The sequence below is a fragment of the Colletotrichum navitas genome, assembly GCF_030913465.1.
Source record: "Colletotrichum navitas strain CBS 125086 chromosome Unknown LY79scaffold_52, whole genome shotgun sequence".
In the NCBI taxonomy this organism is placed as follows: domain Eukaryota; kingdom Fungi; phylum Ascomycota; class Sordariomycetes; order Glomerellales; family Glomerellaceae; genus Colletotrichum; species Colletotrichum navitas.
In genome coordinates this window covers 251,239-269,314 of record NW_026850598.1, presented here as the reverse complement: position 1 = coordinate 269,314, position 18,076 = coordinate 251,239, and the positions used below count along the sequence as shown (strand labels likewise).

The 18,076-nt window shown below is 40.3% G+C and overlaps 4 protein-coding genes across 4 annotated transcripts; all 4 read left to right on the top strand.

The window, feature by feature from the left end:
- The first annotated feature begins 4,182 nt into the window (after positions 1–4,182).
- On the top strand, positions 4,183–5,211 carry LY79DRAFT_560842 (uncharacterized protein). The gene has a single exon (XM_060558366.1). The coding sequence runs from the start codon at positions 4,584–4,586 to the stop codon at positions 4,920–4,922; it is 339 nt and encodes a 112-aa protein (XP_060411780.1). The 5' UTR covers positions 4,183–4,583; the 3' UTR covers positions 4,923–5,211.
- Positions 5,212–5,586: 375 nt separating this feature from the next.
- Positions 5,587–7,460, top strand: LY79DRAFT_560839 (TfdA family taurine catabolism dioxygenase TauD). Its single transcript, XM_060558365.1, has 3 exons — positions 5,587–6,171; positions 6,244–6,976; positions 7,046–7,460. Exons 1-3 carry the CDS (start codon positions 5,935–5,937, stop codon positions 7,291–7,293), a joined length of 1,218 nt encoding a protein of 405 aa, XP_060411779.1. The 5' UTR covers positions 5,587–5,934; the 3' UTR covers positions 7,294–7,460.
- Positions 7,461–10,136: 2,676 nt separating this feature from the next.
- LY79DRAFT_560837 (class I glutamine amidotransferase-like protein) lies at positions 10,137–10,693 on the top strand. The gene has a single exon (XM_060558364.1). It carries the CDS (start codon positions 10,218–10,220, stop codon positions 10,521–10,523), a length of 306 nt encoding a protein of 101 aa, XP_060411778.1. The 5' UTR covers positions 10,137–10,217; the 3' UTR covers positions 10,524–10,693.
- A 6,466-nt stretch (positions 10,694–17,159) lies between these two features.
- Positions 17,160–17,863, top strand: LY79DRAFT_581649 (uncharacterized protein; the record flags this gene model as incomplete). Its single annotated transcript, XM_060560202.1, has 3 exons — positions 17,160–17,204; positions 17,324–17,444; positions 17,508–17,863. 3 exons carry the CDS (start codon positions 17,160–17,162, stop codon positions 17,861–17,863), a joined length of 522 nt encoding a protein of 173 aa, XP_060411777.1.
- Positions 17,864–18,076: the final 213 nt, after the last annotated feature.

Below are 18,076 nucleotides of genomic sequence, written 5' to 3'. Positions count from 1 at the left end.
TAATTACAAGGATAATTTAGCTTTCTTAAGAAGAGGATTCTATTGTTGTATATAGAGAAAGGTTAATATAAAGATAAAGCTAGTAGAAATAAGGTAGATATACGCTACTTACTATAATATACTACTTACTATATATATACGTTAAGGTAATTTATTAATAGTCTTTAGGTATAAAGACGCCTTAATTAAGAAGGAAGTTATAAAAAATTAATAGTAGTGTTTTATTAGTAGTACTAAAGAGGGCTTTGTCTTATTTATTAAAGTAATATTAAAAATCCCTCTAGAGCTTATAACTTATAAAGGCGTATTTAGCTTATTTAGCTATATAATAGGCAAAGTAGAAGTAAATAGTAGAAAGGTCTTACTTATTAAGAAGGATTTCTTAGCTATACTTCTTATAGTTAATATATCTTACTATAGAGGTAAATACTTTAGAGTATAAAGTACTACTAGATTAACTTATTATAAGGTTAGTTATTAAGGTTAATTAGTAGTAATTACTATATAACTTTTATAGTAGTAATTAAGTAGTAAGTTTCTTCTTAATATAACTTATACTTATAAGTCTAAATAGTGCTAAGTTAGTTTTATATATATAAAGTAAATAAGGATAGTTTCTAAAGAGGTAGATATAAAGATAAAAGGAAAGTTAAATAAGGTAGTAATTATTACTACTTAAGTGTCTTTTCTTAATAGCGCTATAGTTAGTATAGAAAAGGTTCTTGCTTATTAAAGGGGTTCTAATAGCGTAATAGACGCTATAGTGTTTCTTATAAAAGTAAGGTAGCCTTAATAATACTTAACTTAGTTAGTAGTCTACTAGGTTATAGTAGGCTAAGTAAACTCCTATAATAGTAAGCCTTATTAATTATTAGTTATTAGTAATAATTAACTATTAATTAATATTAGTTTTTTACTAGTTAATTAATAAAGATCCTTATCTTATAATATTATAAAGGTTAAGAAAAGGTAGTTAATTATTATTAATAGTTAACTAGTTAACAAGGTAAAGTAGGAGTATAAGTGTAGCAGCACCCTTGCGTGTAGGCAAAAGTAGGGATTCTACCAGTAGGCAGTGTATCACATAACCCACCGCCTCTGGCCACATTACCTATATACCAACATTTTCTTTATTTTTACTTATTCTTATATAATAATAAGTATACTTAAGTATACCTAAGTAATACTAATACTAAGTATACTTAAGTCTAGTATTAGTATACTAAGTACTACTAGTATCTTTTACAACCCTGCTGCCAGGGCAAAAGCCCCTAAGGTACATATGCGCACAGGCGCCAGCCCTGTAATATGTCTGCCTGTTAACCGCTACCCTTGAAAGTTAAATTCCTTATACCCCGCCTTCCCCTAGAGGCTATGGCATGGTTCATGGCTCACGTTGATGTAACCCTACTGAGGTTACCGTCCAGGTGGGGTTATACGAAGTATTAAAACGTGTAAAGCTATTGGTTAGAAAACGGCGCAAGTAATGTGCCTGCTAGGAATTCGTCTTATCACCCCTCAGAAGGCAAGGATGGAGATAGTGTAGTGAAAGGAGCCAGAAATGTTGTCTTTCTTTGTCGTCCTAATCCGCTGTCGCCATCATCATTATTCATAACTACCTCTATAGCTGTAGAGATCCGTTTTCTGGCTGGCGTTAAGTAAAGATTTGTTTGTGGAAAGATGTACTATAGAAGGCTGCTCGCTTATGTAAATGGCAGCGAGTGCGAATGTGACAGTCCCTTCCCGACACACCACGAAACTAAGCTTAGGCTGTTCTGCGTTACGTGGCAGACACAGCATATTTTACACATGGAACTAGCGGTAAAGTTGGGAAAGGAGGGCCCAGAGAGCCATAATTAAACAGGTAGCAGCGCGAGCAGACGGAGCTAGCTCAGACAGTAATCCAGCCCTGTATCGTATGAGGTGATAACTAGCCACAGGAGGATCAACGCTGGGAATTGGGTTATCTATTTCTTAAGCGTTGGCTGCCGTCTTGTGCATGGGTCGACCGCTCCCTAGCCTGTCGAACACATCGCTGCTTGTTTAGAGGGAGTTTCGGCAGTTCTAAATGTTCTTCATACTCGATGAGGATGGAGGCACAGGGGAGGGATCCTGGCTACCGTATCCTCTCATCAAATACGAAGTTCACACAAGCCATACCCTAATCCCATTAATAGAAGGCAGTCAACCTACCTACACACACAGCCACATATGTAACCCTAACCCTTGCCACCTAACTTGCTGCTAACATAAATGACTCCCTGTGTTTGCTACATCTAGATCCCTGTTTCTGCCAGCCCGCTTACCTCTTTCCAGCAGCCTGTGGCCTGTGCGGACTTCGTATTTGATGAGAGGATACGGTGTGGCCGAACCGGGACGCTCTGTTATGCGAGCTGCAGGCTGCCGTGTGCCGTGTTAGCCGTGACCACTGTCGGGCGGGTCTCACCAGCCGGACATGCCTCCGAGCTGGGAATCACCCCCCGGGTTTGTCCACCTGAAAAAAGAGTGAAAACACATAACTTATTCTCTCTCTCTCTTTTTCTCTACCTTTTTGCTGCTTTTTACACGTCAAATATGACGAGATACACTGGAGTTTTATCATAAATGGCGCAAGCGCAGGCGTCGGCTTCCTAATGCGCGCCACTCTCCGCGATGATGAATCTATCTATAATGCATATCAAAAGGCCGCACAGTCTGCGGACCCAGACGCGAGCGCAATTTAAGCCAGGGAGACTAGCACAAGCAAATCCCCATTGGGACATAGTTCGTTACGAGAGACAGCCTGTTGCGGTAGGAACCTTGGCGCGTAATTTCCACTGCCTCGCCAGTTTAGTAAGGGCGGTGATACACTGCCGGGTCCTAGCCTTTTAGAAACTTAGATAAACGACTTTACAAACCAATTAAAATAGTTTATATAGCATGTTATACTACCTATAATGGTATATGTCTAATAAAGCTGCTTTAGTGCGCGTGCGCGCGCGCCACACTGCAAGATTTCATGCAACGCATAGGCATAAGGTAGTTAGAGGAACCATTAGCACAGGCTGTGTATGCTCTTCTGCTTATTCGCCATCCTAACTTATCTCTAGCTGCAGGCGTGAGAGTATCCGAACGTCATAATGACTACAATGGGTTTCAACTAATAGGGGCAGAACGTTGTATAGTATAAAGGGCAGGGGATGTATAGAGGAACGGGACAACGGCTTGTCTGCAGAGCTGGAGCTCAATACTGAATTTGTCCTTCACATAATACCCCACAAAGCCTCTCCCCTCTCGCTTCCCTAATAGTGTACAGAAAAACCTTACAAAAGTCCCTAGGTATAGTTCCTTACAAAAATCTCTACCTATAATGCTAAGGGATACCCATATCATAAACAGGGGTTATTCCAGGGGTACATTAGCGGCCCTTCACAACGCTACTTGTAGCTAACATTGCAATCAAAGAGTGTTCATTAGGTCCTGTTTTTCAGACCATTTGGGGCCTTTTAGAGCTTATAGGAGCTTTTTACGACCTAACAAGTTACAGGCTATGTTGCCTTACGAAGACAAGGCGAAATGCAGGCAGCACAGCATTTGTATAGATAACACGCAGGTGTCACGAGCAGGTCAGGGCAACCAACTCTGGCACAAAGCAAAAGCTTCGGTAATGATGCACCAGCATCATTATCCCCTGTTTTGCACTATATAGTTACGCCGGCTAGCGCCCCAACTAGTTGGGCTGTAACACCATGTCTCTCCTCCAAGAGGCATGTCCCCATGCTAGTGACTAACTAGGTATATCACAGGTATAAGCAGGGAAACTCCAGCATTAGTGCTATCTATGCTTTCTATTGCATTATCTTTTGATTAATACAGCCTACGTGCAAGCTATTAGTGCTAGTCAAGCATGTGTGACAATTGCATTGTGGTTTGTGGTGGACCCCAGGTCGGAACGAACCCGAAAGCGGTATAGTAGTAACTCTATCTATTTTAGTGAAGAAGTTGTAAAGCGTTAATATATTGTTCTAACAAACTTATCTTATTGGTCTGGATACGCTTCTAGTTTACAAAGATCTTCTTGCTTGCAGTGGAGCACTTGCTAGCGCAGACTATGTTCTACGCCCCTTCCTCAACAAAGCTTTATGTGTGGACCATAGTCATGAGTACTACGTGGTCTATGTGCGAAGTATTGACAACGGGAAGCTGGTGATGTGCTCACATCCTGGCATGCGATGCAGTGCCACGTTTCTCTGCATGGATGAACCCGTCCATGGCATGACAGGCAACCACAGTGTTTAGCAGAGAATTCAAGGCTTTCACAGCCTCATCTTTCGCAATCTCAATAGGGAATGGTTATATGCGAAGTATCTATTTTAAGTCTGTATCATACGGTCTGAAAGCTGAACATTCATCTATAAATACGGCCTAAAAGTCCATGATTCTAAGTCTGTCTCATCAGCCACCAACACACTCACAGCTCGATTAAATACCTCTACTCACAACTTGTCTCTGGTTCTGCACCGCCTTCTACATAAAACTTTGTGCAGATACATACTGCTTCTTGCATTCCCAACACTGAACAGAACAAACCCAAGTCATTCAGTATGTTTGCTTCCAATACCATCATTGGCGTCGTCGCCAGCCTCACCATACTCGCCGCCCCTGTGTCAGCCCGCACCTGGGCTGGTGGCGTTGACATGAACGCAGCTTGTGTTGACCAGTGGCATCCGCCGTTCCAAGCCCAAAACGACAAGGAAAACAATGATGCTAACAGTGCATTCGACTGGTACTGCTCAGACGGAATCAATCGAATGAACGTTGACGTTAATGCCTATTGTTACACGACATACGTCGACAAGAGCGACGAACACTATGGCGTCCACGCCTACGCTGACCCTCAGGGCATGAAGAAGTACGACTGGGGCTGCTACTATCCCTTTTAAACTTCTCGAAAAAAGGGGGAATCGTGGCGCTGTGGGCATTCGTTAGGACAAGCCTGAGAATACCACCTGATCGCCTCGGCGTAGTTACGCAACTTATGGAAAGCCTGCGGAATCCCACTAGAGAGCACGTGACCGCACGTGACCGCACGTGACCACAAGACCGATCATCTGGATCGGTAGGTGATTAAGGTGGTTAGGAAAAGCTGCTACGTAGCTTTACGGATTTATATAGACACAATCATTCCTAGATAGATAGTAATCCTTTAAATTACTTATTAGCAATTAACCTTGTTAACATAACGTACATGCATAGCGAGCTGTGTATTATAACGAGTCGCAAACATGCTTATTGTACCTTAAAGGGTCCTTATTTAACTATTTTTTAAATTACCAAATCTTACTTCATGTTAATACAACTTGGTGTATAGATGTTAATAAGAGTTAGAAAATAATAAAAAGTATTCTATAAATTATTATCCTACCCTAACGCTGTACTCTAACCCTGACCCATATTAGTAGAGAGTAATAAGGAGTAACAAGGAAAAGTTAGGGTTAGGATAAGACAGTAATTTCTATAGTATTATTTCTTAAAATCTGGGTCATCCGACGCACAGAGGTTGCATCAGCGGATTGCGTGCTCAGATCCCAGATAGCAACATCACAACCACAATTAATAATCAGCGCCGCCCCTGGCGGTGTCTTTGGTGTGAATTTCACCATTTAAGTGAATTTGTTCCAAGTGGATGGCGTCACCCCCTCCCCCCCATCCTTTCCCCTTGTGTGCTACTGAACGCCAATGGTATTCTGCGGCTGTGCCATCTGGTGATCGGGACCGCATTGGCCTGCACTGCGTACGTTGTTTTGAGGAAGAGGGGTCCGGGGGACAACGCAATCGAATCCCTGCCAGCATGCAATTGTCCTAAGATAAGCCCTTCCCTCGGGTACACTCCGACGTCGATGCCATTTTGGAGGGGTCGTCTATATAAGCCCAAAGACGGGACGTTGAATCCTCATGCGTGGATGGACGTACCAGTGGCAAAATTTGAAACTGAGATCAGAGGAGACAAAATCTCGAGTCAGCATGGCACCTTCAGCAACAGAATCTACCACGGTGACTGAACCAGTCAACCTTCCGGTGAAAAACCTTCGCCTGTATGCCGACGGCTCCGGTGATTACAAGGAGCTTGCACCTATTGTATACGACAAAGACGCCGAGGCGAAGGGAGGGGACGGCCATAAGGGCGCAAAGGTTGGTGCACATGAACCTTTGGTTGATATTGTCTAGGAATTCTACAAAGATGCCTGACTTCCAAACCCTTAGTATCCTCATTACCTTCCCACATGGAACCCCGAGCAAAAATACCCTCCCCTAGAACCCTTCCAGCACTACGAACATGGCAAGGATGCCGACCCCAGCTTCCCGGACCTTCTCCCCAAGGAGGCCCAGGTGACCGACCTGACGCCCACGATCGGCACGGAAGTCAGGGGCATCCAGCTCAGCAAGCTCAGCAACGCCGGCCGCGACCAACTCGCCCGCTTCGTCGCGGAGCGCAAGGTCGTCGCCTTCCGCGGTCAAGACCTTGCCGACCTTTCCATCGACAAGGCCCTCGAGTTTGGCGGCTACTTTGGTCGTCACCACATCCACCCCACCTCCGGATCGCCCGAGGGCTTCCCGGAGATCCACCTCGTCCACCGCGCCGCGGGCGACAGGTCGGCCGAGGAGTTCTTCGCCACCAGGACGAGCTCGATCGCGTGGCATTCGGATGTCTCGTACGAGCAGCAGCCGCCGGGCACGACATTCCTGTACATCCTCGACAAGCCGGAGACGGGTGGCGACACTCTCTTCTGCAACGCCGTCGAGGCCTACAACAGGCTCAGCCCGCTCTTCCAGGAGAGACTCCACGGCCTACAGGCCGTCCACTCTGGCGTCGAGCAGATCAACGCTTCCGTCAACAAGGGCAGCATCAAGCGCCGCGAGCCCGTTGCAAACACCCACCCCATCGTCCGGACGCACCCCGTGACCGGTGAGAAGGCCCTCTACATCAACCCTCAATGTAAGCTTTCCTCCATGCAACGTAAAGCGCCTTTTGAGCAACCCGGCCCGGCTAACCGTGATTTATCAGTCACCCGTGAGATCGTGGGTCTGAAGAAGGAAGAGTCGGACGCTCTGCTCAAGTTCCTCTACGAGCACATTGCGTGGGGCGCCGACTTCCATGCCCGCGTCAAGTGGGAGGAGGGGACCGTCGTCGTCTGGGACAACCGTGTTACCCAGCACTCTGCGCTGATTGACTGGAACAACGGCTCGCGGAGGCACTTGGCCAGAATCACGCCGCAGGCTGAGCGGCCATACGAGACACCTTTCAAGGGTTAGAGGGCCGGTGAGATGACGAGGTATGAGTTTGTAGCGTGTACATCAAAGGGGCCAATTTGGTCATGAACGATTTAGGGCCGGCCGAAGAGGCCTAGGGCAGTGGTAGAGAACTGCAAAAATAATAATAATAAGAAAATAAAAAAAAATAACCAGTCAAGAAAAAGTACTGGCGTGATGATGAATGCCACTCTATTACGAGCAAAAGAAACCGATACTGTCTGTTGCGATACAACAATCCAGTACGTGATTCATGTTGGGCCGACTCAAAGCTGATGCCCATCGCGTGAGCGAGTATGTTTAGTAGTGGCAGTCAGTTGGCACCAACATAGCAGTTAATGTAAAACCAAATATAAATAAAGAGATAGACTTTTCTACCACAAGGATATGCCTTGATGAGATCTCATCTGTGACACTTTCCACTAAAGTCATGGTTGTCTCACATGTTTAACCCCCAGCCAGTTAGTTGGGTTTGCAGTTCGAGCCTTTCCAATCCTTTTCTGCCCACCGGTAAGGCTGAGACGGACATGGCAAGACAAGCCAGACATTTGAATAGTGAATAAATCCAATGATTAATCGTCCCGGGCGCGCGATCGATCCAAGGGGTTGGGTTGGGCGCTGGACGTGGGCTGCCTCTTTGCCGCTCCCTAATCGGCCAATTGTCTCTACATCGGGTCGAAAGGGGTGTCACAATTACATGGCTGCCATCACGCAATCCCTCTACCCCAAGCCTTTTTCGTCGGTAGAGATGCGGGTGTTCATGCCGCCCAAGGCCTCCCCAATCGTTGATCAGTAAACAAGAGGCTGACATGTTTTTGGCCTCGCCGTCGGACGCATTATCCACACATGGTAATCGGCTCGTCTTCTTTACAGTATCGCGCAGCTTTCCCCAGCCGGCATCTGGGCACCTCGAGCATCCCCCTCGATAGCTGGATTCCGACAGGATTCCTCGCGCTCAACTTAGTCCCTTATAACTCGGTTTTGAATTCTCGTACGTGGGGGTTTAGTTACTTGCGCATACACTGCCCTTTGGGCCAAAGTTGCTGGTCAGGCAATCCACGACGACATATGTATGACATGGGCCGGGCCACTATGGATCACCCCCCAACACTCGACAGCTCGACTCGTTGGGCCACCGGCCCGCAGCGCAATGCTCTCTCGCAATTGCATCATAGAAAAGAGGTGTGATTTTTTAAAGAAGACCAATTGAATATGAGGTGATCGCTTCGATCCATCGCGCTAGCATGAAGAACTTTCTACCCGTCTTCGGTACCACCCCCCTCGTCCTCACAGTGTCGGGAAGGAAGACAGCAACAGATCGAGCTTGGAACCACCACCCAGATTACTGGGACCTTAGGGGGTAATGTATAAAGGTTCTTGTATATCCGCGGACCGGGCTTCGTTGCCGGTACCTGTGCAGTTGTGACGCTGTCAACGAAGCTCTCAAAGGCCCCTGCAAGACTCGCATACAGTCTGCCAACCGGGTTGCCAAAGGTGTTTGCAAGTCGACTTCAGTGATGGGCTCAAACGGAACGGAAGGGCCCTTCAGGAACCCAGTCAAAGAGGTCGACACCACGCAGTCGCAGGTCGCGACAGACGCCTCGGCCTCTTCGTTGCGAGAACAGGGCGCCCAGCAGCACGGCTCGACGGACGAGCACGTCTTCTCGGACCCTGTCACTGCCGACCACTGGCGCAAGGTGTACGAGAAGGCCCAGTACGAGAACCGCCATCGCTTCGACCCGAAGTTCCGAACTACCAATGGTCTGCCGACGATGAGAGGAAGTTGGTCAAAAAGGTGTGCTACTGCTGCTGCCATGTGCATATGGGACAACTACGATGTCGAGCGAGAGCTAAATAAACTGAATCTGCTTAGATCGACAAGAGAATCATGGTGTGGGCTTGGGTTAGCGCAACCCCCCCCTTCTGTCGAAAGTTAAGAAATGACAGCTGATTGGTGATACACAGGTCATGTTCTGCGCTCTCAACCTTCACCGAAGGAACATCAACCGTGCGATTTCGGACAATATGGCGAGAAGCACCTGGACAACGACGGCTCGTACAGGAACGGTGACTGACATAGACAAAAGCTTCCTGAACTTGGAATGACAACCAACGACTTCAACTATGGACAAACACTCAGTCTCCTCCCAGAGTGATGAGATGTGGTGGTGTTGATAGGCTCACACGCGGGGTAGATTTTTCTGTTGTCCTTCCTCGCCGCCGAGTTGCCCAGCGGTCTCGTCAGCAAGAAACTCGGAGCTGACCGGTGGATCCCGTCCATCATGGTCGGCTGGTCCATCACGGCCGGTTTCCAGGCTTTCCTATCGAACCGCGCGGGGTTCTACGCCATCAAAGCCCTGCTGGGTTTGTTGATGTGCGGTTTCATTCCGTGAGTCTGGGACGATGGGGGGAATGGTGGTGGTGATGGTGGACGGTTACTGACTTGCTTGTAGCGACGTCGTCCTCTGGCTCACGTACTTTTACAAGTCCAACGAGCTGCCGCTCAGGCTTGCGTGATTCTGTACTGCACTGAGCACCGTGAATATTGTGGGATCTCTGGTCGCTGCCGGTGTCCTTCAAATGCGAGGTGTAGCGGGATGGGCTGGCTGGAGATGGCTGCGAGTCCACACCAAGGCAGGAGGGTGGCGATGCTCAGAACTAACAACAACTAGCTTCCTCATTGAGGGAATCGTGACTCTCATTATCGGCATCTTTTCCTGGGGCCTGATGCCTCCCGGTCCCACCCAGACCAAGAACTGGTTCCGGGGCAAGAATGGGTGGTTTACTGACCACGAGGAGTCCATCATGGTGAACCGCTTGCTGGGGGACGACCCGAGCAAGGGTGACATGCTGTCACGATATATAAGCTACTATTACTGCCCACGTAACTGACAGTATCGTTTTGTTACGTGACACAAGCACAAAACATGGCCAGCATTACCGAAATGGAGGCTGAGGCCCCTCACAACAACTTCGACACTATCCTCATTCTCGACTTTGGTTCGCAGACGAGCCACCTCATCCTGAGACGCCTGTGTGCCCTCAAGGTGTACGCTGAGATGCTGCCATGTACCACGAAGCTGGCGGATCTCCCCTTTAAACCGAAGGGTATTGTGCTTTCTGGAGGGCCCTTGTCTGTCTATGATCAGGGCGCGCCCCATGTTGACCCTGCTGTCTTTGATCTTGGTGTCCTAATTCTGGGCATTTGCTACGGTTGCCAGGAGCTTGCTTAGAGGATTAACTCCGAGAACGTCGCCTGTGGTGCAGCCTGAGAGTACAGTTACGCTAATGTTACTGTTGGCATATGGGTGATGCGGCCGGAGGCGGTGGGTCACGTGACACACCGCCTACCGGCAGAATCCCTTACCCTTGCCTATACGCAAGGGTGCTACTACACTTGTGCTCTTACTTTACCTTGTTAACTAGTTAACTATTAACAACTATAAATTTAACTACCTTTTTTTAACCTTTGTAATATTACAAGATACAGGATCTTATTAATTAGCTAGTAAAAACTAACATTAATTAATAGTTAATTATTACTAACAACTAGTAATTAATAAGGCTTACTATTATAGGAGTTTACTTAGCCTACTATAACCTAGTAGACTACTAACTAAGTTAAGTATTATTAAGGCTACCTTACCTCTACAAGAAACACTATAGTGTCTATTACACTATTAGAACCCCTTTAATAAGTAAGAATCTCTTTTACGCTAACTATAGCGCTATTAAGAAGAGACACTTAAGTAGTAATAATTACTACCTTATTTAACTTTTCCCTTTATCTTTATATTTACCCCTTTAGAAAACTATCCCTATTTACCTTATATATATAAAACTAACCTAGCACTATCTAGACTTATAAGTGTAAGTTACACTAAGAAAGAAACTTACTACTTAATTACTACTATAAAAGTTATATAGTAATTACTACTAATTAACCTTAATAACTAACCTTATAATAAGTTAACCTAGTAGTACTTTACACCCTAAGGTACCTACCTTTATAGCAAGATATATTAACTATAAGAAGTATAGCTAAGAAATCCTTCTTAATAAGCAAGACCCTCCTACTATTTACTTTTACTTTGCCTATTATATAGCTAAATAGGCTAAATACGCCCTTATAGGTTATAAGCTCTAGAGGGACTTTTAATATTACTTTAATAGATAAGACAAAGCCCTCTTTAGCGCTACTAGTAAAACACTACTATTAATTTTTTATAACTTCCTTCTTAATTAAGGCGTCTATATACCTAAAGACTATTAATAAATTACCTTATACCTTATTACTATTATTAATAATAATAAGTTTTACGTTTAGATAGATAAAGAAGTTAAGAAAGTATAGTATAAGTTAGTAATATTTAATAGGCTTATTAAAATATATAATAGCTTCTTAAATAATATCTAATGTAGTTATATTAGCCTAGAATAGTGTAAGTAAAAACAGTAATAGTAACCTATTGCCTATATAACTAAATAGAGCCTAGTAATATTTATAAACCTTAAGTAATAACTAGTAATAATATAGACCTAACTTAATAAACAAGTGTAGAAGTTATATTAGCAAGAGTAGTAAACCTTAGTATTACTATAGTAGACTTAATCTATACAAGATTTACTACTTCCTCTATATAACTTAACATAGGGACTATCTTAATAAGGTAATAGTCTATTATCCTTCTCTGCCTATTATTAATTATAGTAGGAACCCTTTACTTGCTTATACACTAATCCTATAGAACCCTAAGGCATAGGATAGCTACTACTAATTAAGAGTAGTACTATTAGTAACTATCTTTCTCCTTAGTAATTAGGTACCTTAACTAAGATTATTACTAATAAATCTAAGTATACTAGTAAAATATATAATATATTTAATATTAAGTTAAACTTATTCTATAATAACTATAGTAAAATTAGTATTAAGAGACACTAAATAGTATTAGCCTTCTTGTTAATACTTAAAGGTAAGGCTTTTACCTTTTATTTTACCTAAATTAGCAGTAGGAATATCTAAGACCTTACTACTATAGTTACCTAAATAAGAGCTTACTTTAAGAGCCTTAAAGCTATTTAGATATACTTTACTAAGTAGCAAAATACTACCTTTTACTATATTATATATAATAACCCTAAGAAAAGTAAGCTTAAAGTGCTTAAGAAGCTTATTAATAGACTTACTTTTATCTAATAAGTGCTACCTAATAGCTACTATAATAATAAAGTCCTTTAATCCTAGCTATTAAATACTTACTCTAGAGTTTATAAGTATAAATTATACCTATTTAATCTAGCGCCTTTATTAGAAGAAGTCTATAACTAACTGCAGTTATTAGTAAGTACTATAATAAAATATAACAACAAGGTTAGCTAGTACTAGGTAGACCCTAATAATTAATACTAGGTTAACTACACCTACTATAGCTAAGGGCATAACTAGCAGTTTAGTAATAACTATAGTAATAGTAACTATTATAGCAATAATAATAGCAACTATAATACTAAGAAGTACTATATTTACTATAAGCCTAGTTATTAGTTAATAAAACACACTACTAATAAGTAACACAAGGTATATTAATAATTTAAAAACAACCACTAGGTAAAAGACTCTTTACTAACTGCGTATTAATCCTTTTTTACTAGCTATAAAGGCAGTTACCTACAGGAAGAAGAAGATAATAAAGATAACAAGGACCTTAGTTACTACCTTTAAGGTAACTATACTCTTAAAAGCAGTAAAAATAAACCAGAAGGTAATACCTTTTATACCTCTACTATATTCTTTAGTAGTACTACCTTTAGTAGTAATAAGCTTACCTTTAGCCTAGCTAACTAAGTAGTCTATTACTAGTTAACAAAGGATAACCTTAGTGTAGTATTATTAGATCTAGCTACCTCTTTTATATTAAATTATTACTTATTAGGCACCTTTTAAGGCATTTTGCCTAATATAGGCGTAGTAACCTTCTCTACTACTAGTTACCTATAAGTAACTATGTTATAGTAGATCTAACTATTAGTAACTATTAATATAGCTACTACTAGCTAAGTAAAGATCTAGTTTAGTAGTAGTAACACTATTTACTTAAAGAGCACTATTATAGTTAGTACACTATTTAGGCCTATTACCTTTTATATAATGCCTATAAATATACCCTTCTTGCTTTACCTAGTAGATATAGATTAACTACTTATTTACTTTAATAACCTTATAAATACTCTTTAATAAGGTAATATTATAGTACTAGTTATATAAAAATAGGGGTATTTATAGATACTCCTTAGCCTACCTAAACGTAGCCTTACTAGTTACTACTTAACTAATGTAGAGTTATAATAACTTTACTAATAATTTAGGCACCTATTAGTCTACTACCTTTACAAGGTCCTTTATAAGGCTAGTTATAAGGTTAAGGTTAAGGCTATTAAGCACTTAACTAAATACTACTATTACTGCTAGCTCTATAGGAAGGCACCTTTATAATTTAAATTTACCCTGTACAACAACTGTTCTTTTAACTATAAGGTTATTATTAACGTTATATACCTTAAAGGTAACTAACTAGTTCTTTATATTATTAATACTATAACTACCTTTAATATAGTATACTTTCTTTATAATATTTCTATAAAGACTATATAAGAGGCACTTTATTGCTACTAGATTAACGTCTACTAAGGACCTCTAGACTAGATTATTACTAACGTAGGCAGGAACTTTACTATAACTAAATTTTTACGTAAAGCCTATATAATAGGCGTTAAAGTTAAGATTATCCTTATTAAGGTACACTATAGCGTTAAAAAGGTTAAATAATACTATATAGTGCTCTAATAGGCCTATAAAATTATACGTAAAGAGTACTTAACTACTAACTATAAATTTATCCTTTAGAGTATAGTTAAGGTAGTTAATAACACTATAGGCCTTAATAGCCTTATGCTAACCCTCTTAGTATTTAGTGCTTACCCTTATATAACTACTAACTCTGCCCTTTTACCTAATATTATCTAATAGGCAGCTATTATCTAGAAGGCCACTAATAACCTCTACAAGAGCTATATAATGCACTAAGTTTATAAGGCACTTAAGGTATATAATAGCCTAGATACCTCTGCTGTTAAGGACCTACTGTTAGGTAGTAAGGTATAAGTATAGCGTAAGAAAGGTAAATAGTCTAGCCTATACTACCTACTATCTATTAATAGTAAGAATTATACTATTAATATTAATAGCCTATATAACTTCTATTCTACCTTAGTTAAACCCTACTACACTAAGAAAGAAACAGGTAAGCCTACTAACGTAAATCCTTAACCTAACTAACCTATAGATGCTAACTACACTAGTAAACGTGTAAAGGATACTATTATTATTACTATAAGGACAAGAGCACTTGTCTAAACTATAGCCTCTCTTCCTCTGTAGTGTACCTATAGGCAACTATATAAGACTCTAGTTAATATACTACTACAGGAAATAGATAAACCTCTCTCTGCTATCTTCTTCTTTACTAAAGAAGAAGCTAACCTAGCCCTTGTATAATAACTATATAACTAAGGCGTTATTACTACACCTAGTAAGCCCTTTAAATAGTTAGGTAAAAGCAAGATCTAAGGCCTTATTAACTATAGCGTATTTAAGATTATTATATATAATCCTTCTATTTACTAGGGCTATGTTTTTAAATCTTGCCTTATTAATAAAGTTAAAGGTAAAAATAATAAGCTATATAAGAAATTATAACTTATAGTATAAGGTTATAGTAATAATAGTAAAGAAACTTTACTAGTTTAGTTACTTATAATTTAGAGAGTTAGCTAGTATATAATTCTTATACTTACCTTTTCCCTTATAGCTAATAGTAAAGTAATATAGCTATAAGATATAATATAGGCCTATATATAGTTAACTTTATAACTTAACTATACTATCTATATATAACTTCCTCTCTAAATCTATAATTACTACCTTTAAGGCACTATTATAAAGGTTATAAAGCTATTATATAGCCTTACTAAAGTAAGTACCTATTAGTAAGTAATATATAACTACTACTACTATAAGAAGCTTAATATAGTTACTACTTTATATAACCTATACTTACTCCTTTTATCTATAAAAAACCTTAACTTTATAATAATTAGAATATAAATAGATAATATAATTAGCCTAACTAGTGTTAATTTCTTTAACTATAAAGATAATAAGCTTACTAAGGTAAAGCTTCTTATAAAAAAGAAAATTTTACTTATAGAGAATAAACCTCTAGTATTTAACAAAGGAATTATCTTATTAACTTTAGCTAAAGACACCTTTATTACACTTTACTAGAAGGGCTAAGGCGTAAAGCTAAGACTTATTAACAAGAAATTACCTATAGCCTAGTAAGACTATGTCTAGTAGTATACTTAAGGCATATATATTACTTTTATCTACTAGCCTAAAGCATGCTTTAACCTATCTACTATAGCTTAGTATAAGAAGCTAGACAGTAAAGCTATTTAATAACTTAACTAAAGAATCTAGTAGTAAATAAACACACTTAACTATAGCCTTACCTTTGTTCTCTTTAACCTACCTAACGTAAAGCTCTTTATATTTATTAATAGATCTTTTACTAATAATTATAACTTAACTTTATAGTTAGGATTTATTATCCTCTTTACTAATAAAAAGGTTAATAACTAGTAAGGTAAGTTTACCCTCTGTAGTAATATCCTCTATTTCTTATTAACTAAATCTAAATAAGTAATATAAAGTGTTTTTATATTAAAAGTCTATAGTATAGTTATAGGCGTTAATATAGTGTACACTTTCTCTATAACTATTATAATAGTAGTAAATAAGCTTAGTAACTTATTAATCCTTACTATTACCTACACTAACTTATACTTACTATATAAGTACCTAGTAAAGTTAGGTACTACCTATAAAAAGCGCTTAATAATTAATATTATAGCACTATAATAATTATATAAGTAATATAAGCTCTTTAAGGTATAATAGATCTATAGTAATAATAACTTTACTAATAGGTTTATAAAGTCCTTACTAAACTAAGTACTTAAGAGTCTTATCTTTTATAATAAGGTAAAGATATAAATAAAGGGATAAGTTATATAAATATAATAGGAAATAATAGGAATAATAGGATATAGGATAATAGACACTTAGAGGAGGAAATAGGTTATATAAACTATATAGATTAATAGTAGTTAAATCTATCTAACATAGGTATATACCTCTAATAGCTATAGCTAAAAAGAAATACACTTAAATAAGATAGTGTAAGCTTACCTCTGCTAAGTAAATAGATAAATAAATTTACAGTAGTATATAACTATAAAAAGTATAATACTTTTGCTCTTTTTGTTTTTATTATATTTTTAGGCTTTTTAGGAGGAATAGGAGCACTAGCGACTTTTACTACACAAGAAAGTTGCTAGTGTTAGCATATAGGTGATATAGCTAGAGGCAGTAGGTCATGTGATATACTGCCTACTAGCAGAATCCTTTACCCTTGCCTATACGCAAGGGTGCTACTACACTTGTGCTCCTACTTCACCTTGTTAACTAGTTAACTATTAATAACCACGAATTTGACCACCTTTTCTTAACCTTCGTGATATCACAAGATACAGGATCCTATCAATTAGCTAGTGAAAACCAACAGTTACTATCTACAACTTAGATAACTCCTACACAGATTGCCTCTTTGCGGGTCTAGGAGAGACTATATATGCCTATGTGTCCTACTTTAATAAGCTTGTAAAGCTGCCTAAAGGCTTTGCAGTTATTGCAAGCACAAAGAACAGTGAATATGCTGCAATTGCCTATTAGACTAAGCTGATTTATGGCGTTTAATTTTACCCTAAGCTTAAACACACGCCAAGAGGTAGTAAGATCCTTTATAACTTTAGTGTTTACATTTATAGAGTATAACCTAACTAGGTTATAAGTAATTTTATTAACAAGGAGATTATCTATATTAGACATCTTGTTAGCAATTGTGCCTAGGTTATTAGCGCTGTAAGCAGAGGAGTTGTTTCCACTGTCCCTGCCAAGCTTATGAAGGAAGCAATTGGCGATCGCTTCTATGTGATCCTGGTCGACAACGGGGTTATGTGTCTTAACGAGTGTAAGCAGGCGAAGGAGACACTCTAGAAGCACCTTGGCATCAACCTGACGGTTGTTGATGGAGCTGAACTGTTCCTTAGTTGTCTCAAGGGCGTCACAGAGCCGGAGAAGAAGCGCAAAATCATTGGTGGAATATTTATCGATCTATTTGAGAAGGAGGCACTCTGTATTGAGAAGGAGGCAGAGAACACTCCCAATGCCGGCGCGGTCAAGTGGTTCCTTCAGGGCACTCTTTACCCCGATGTTATCGAGTCGCTTTTGTTCAAGGGCCCTAGCGCAACCATCAAGACCTATTACGATGTTGGAGGTCTTCCTGACACGCTTAAGTTGAAACTCATTGAGCCGTTGCGGGAACTTTTCAAGGATGAAGTCCGAAGTTTCGGCAGGGAGCTTGGTATCCACGACGATCTCATCATGTGACACCCTTTCCTGGGCCCCGGAATCGCCATCAGAATTCTTGGGGAGGTCACACCGGAGCACGTGGCAATTGCCTGAGCTGCTGACAACATCTTTATTTCGATGATCAAGGAAGCTGGCATCTATGATCAGATGTCCCAAAGCTATGCTGGCCTGGATACTAACAGAGCCGTGGGTGTACAGGGTGACGCTAGAGTCTATGGCTACATTGTTATT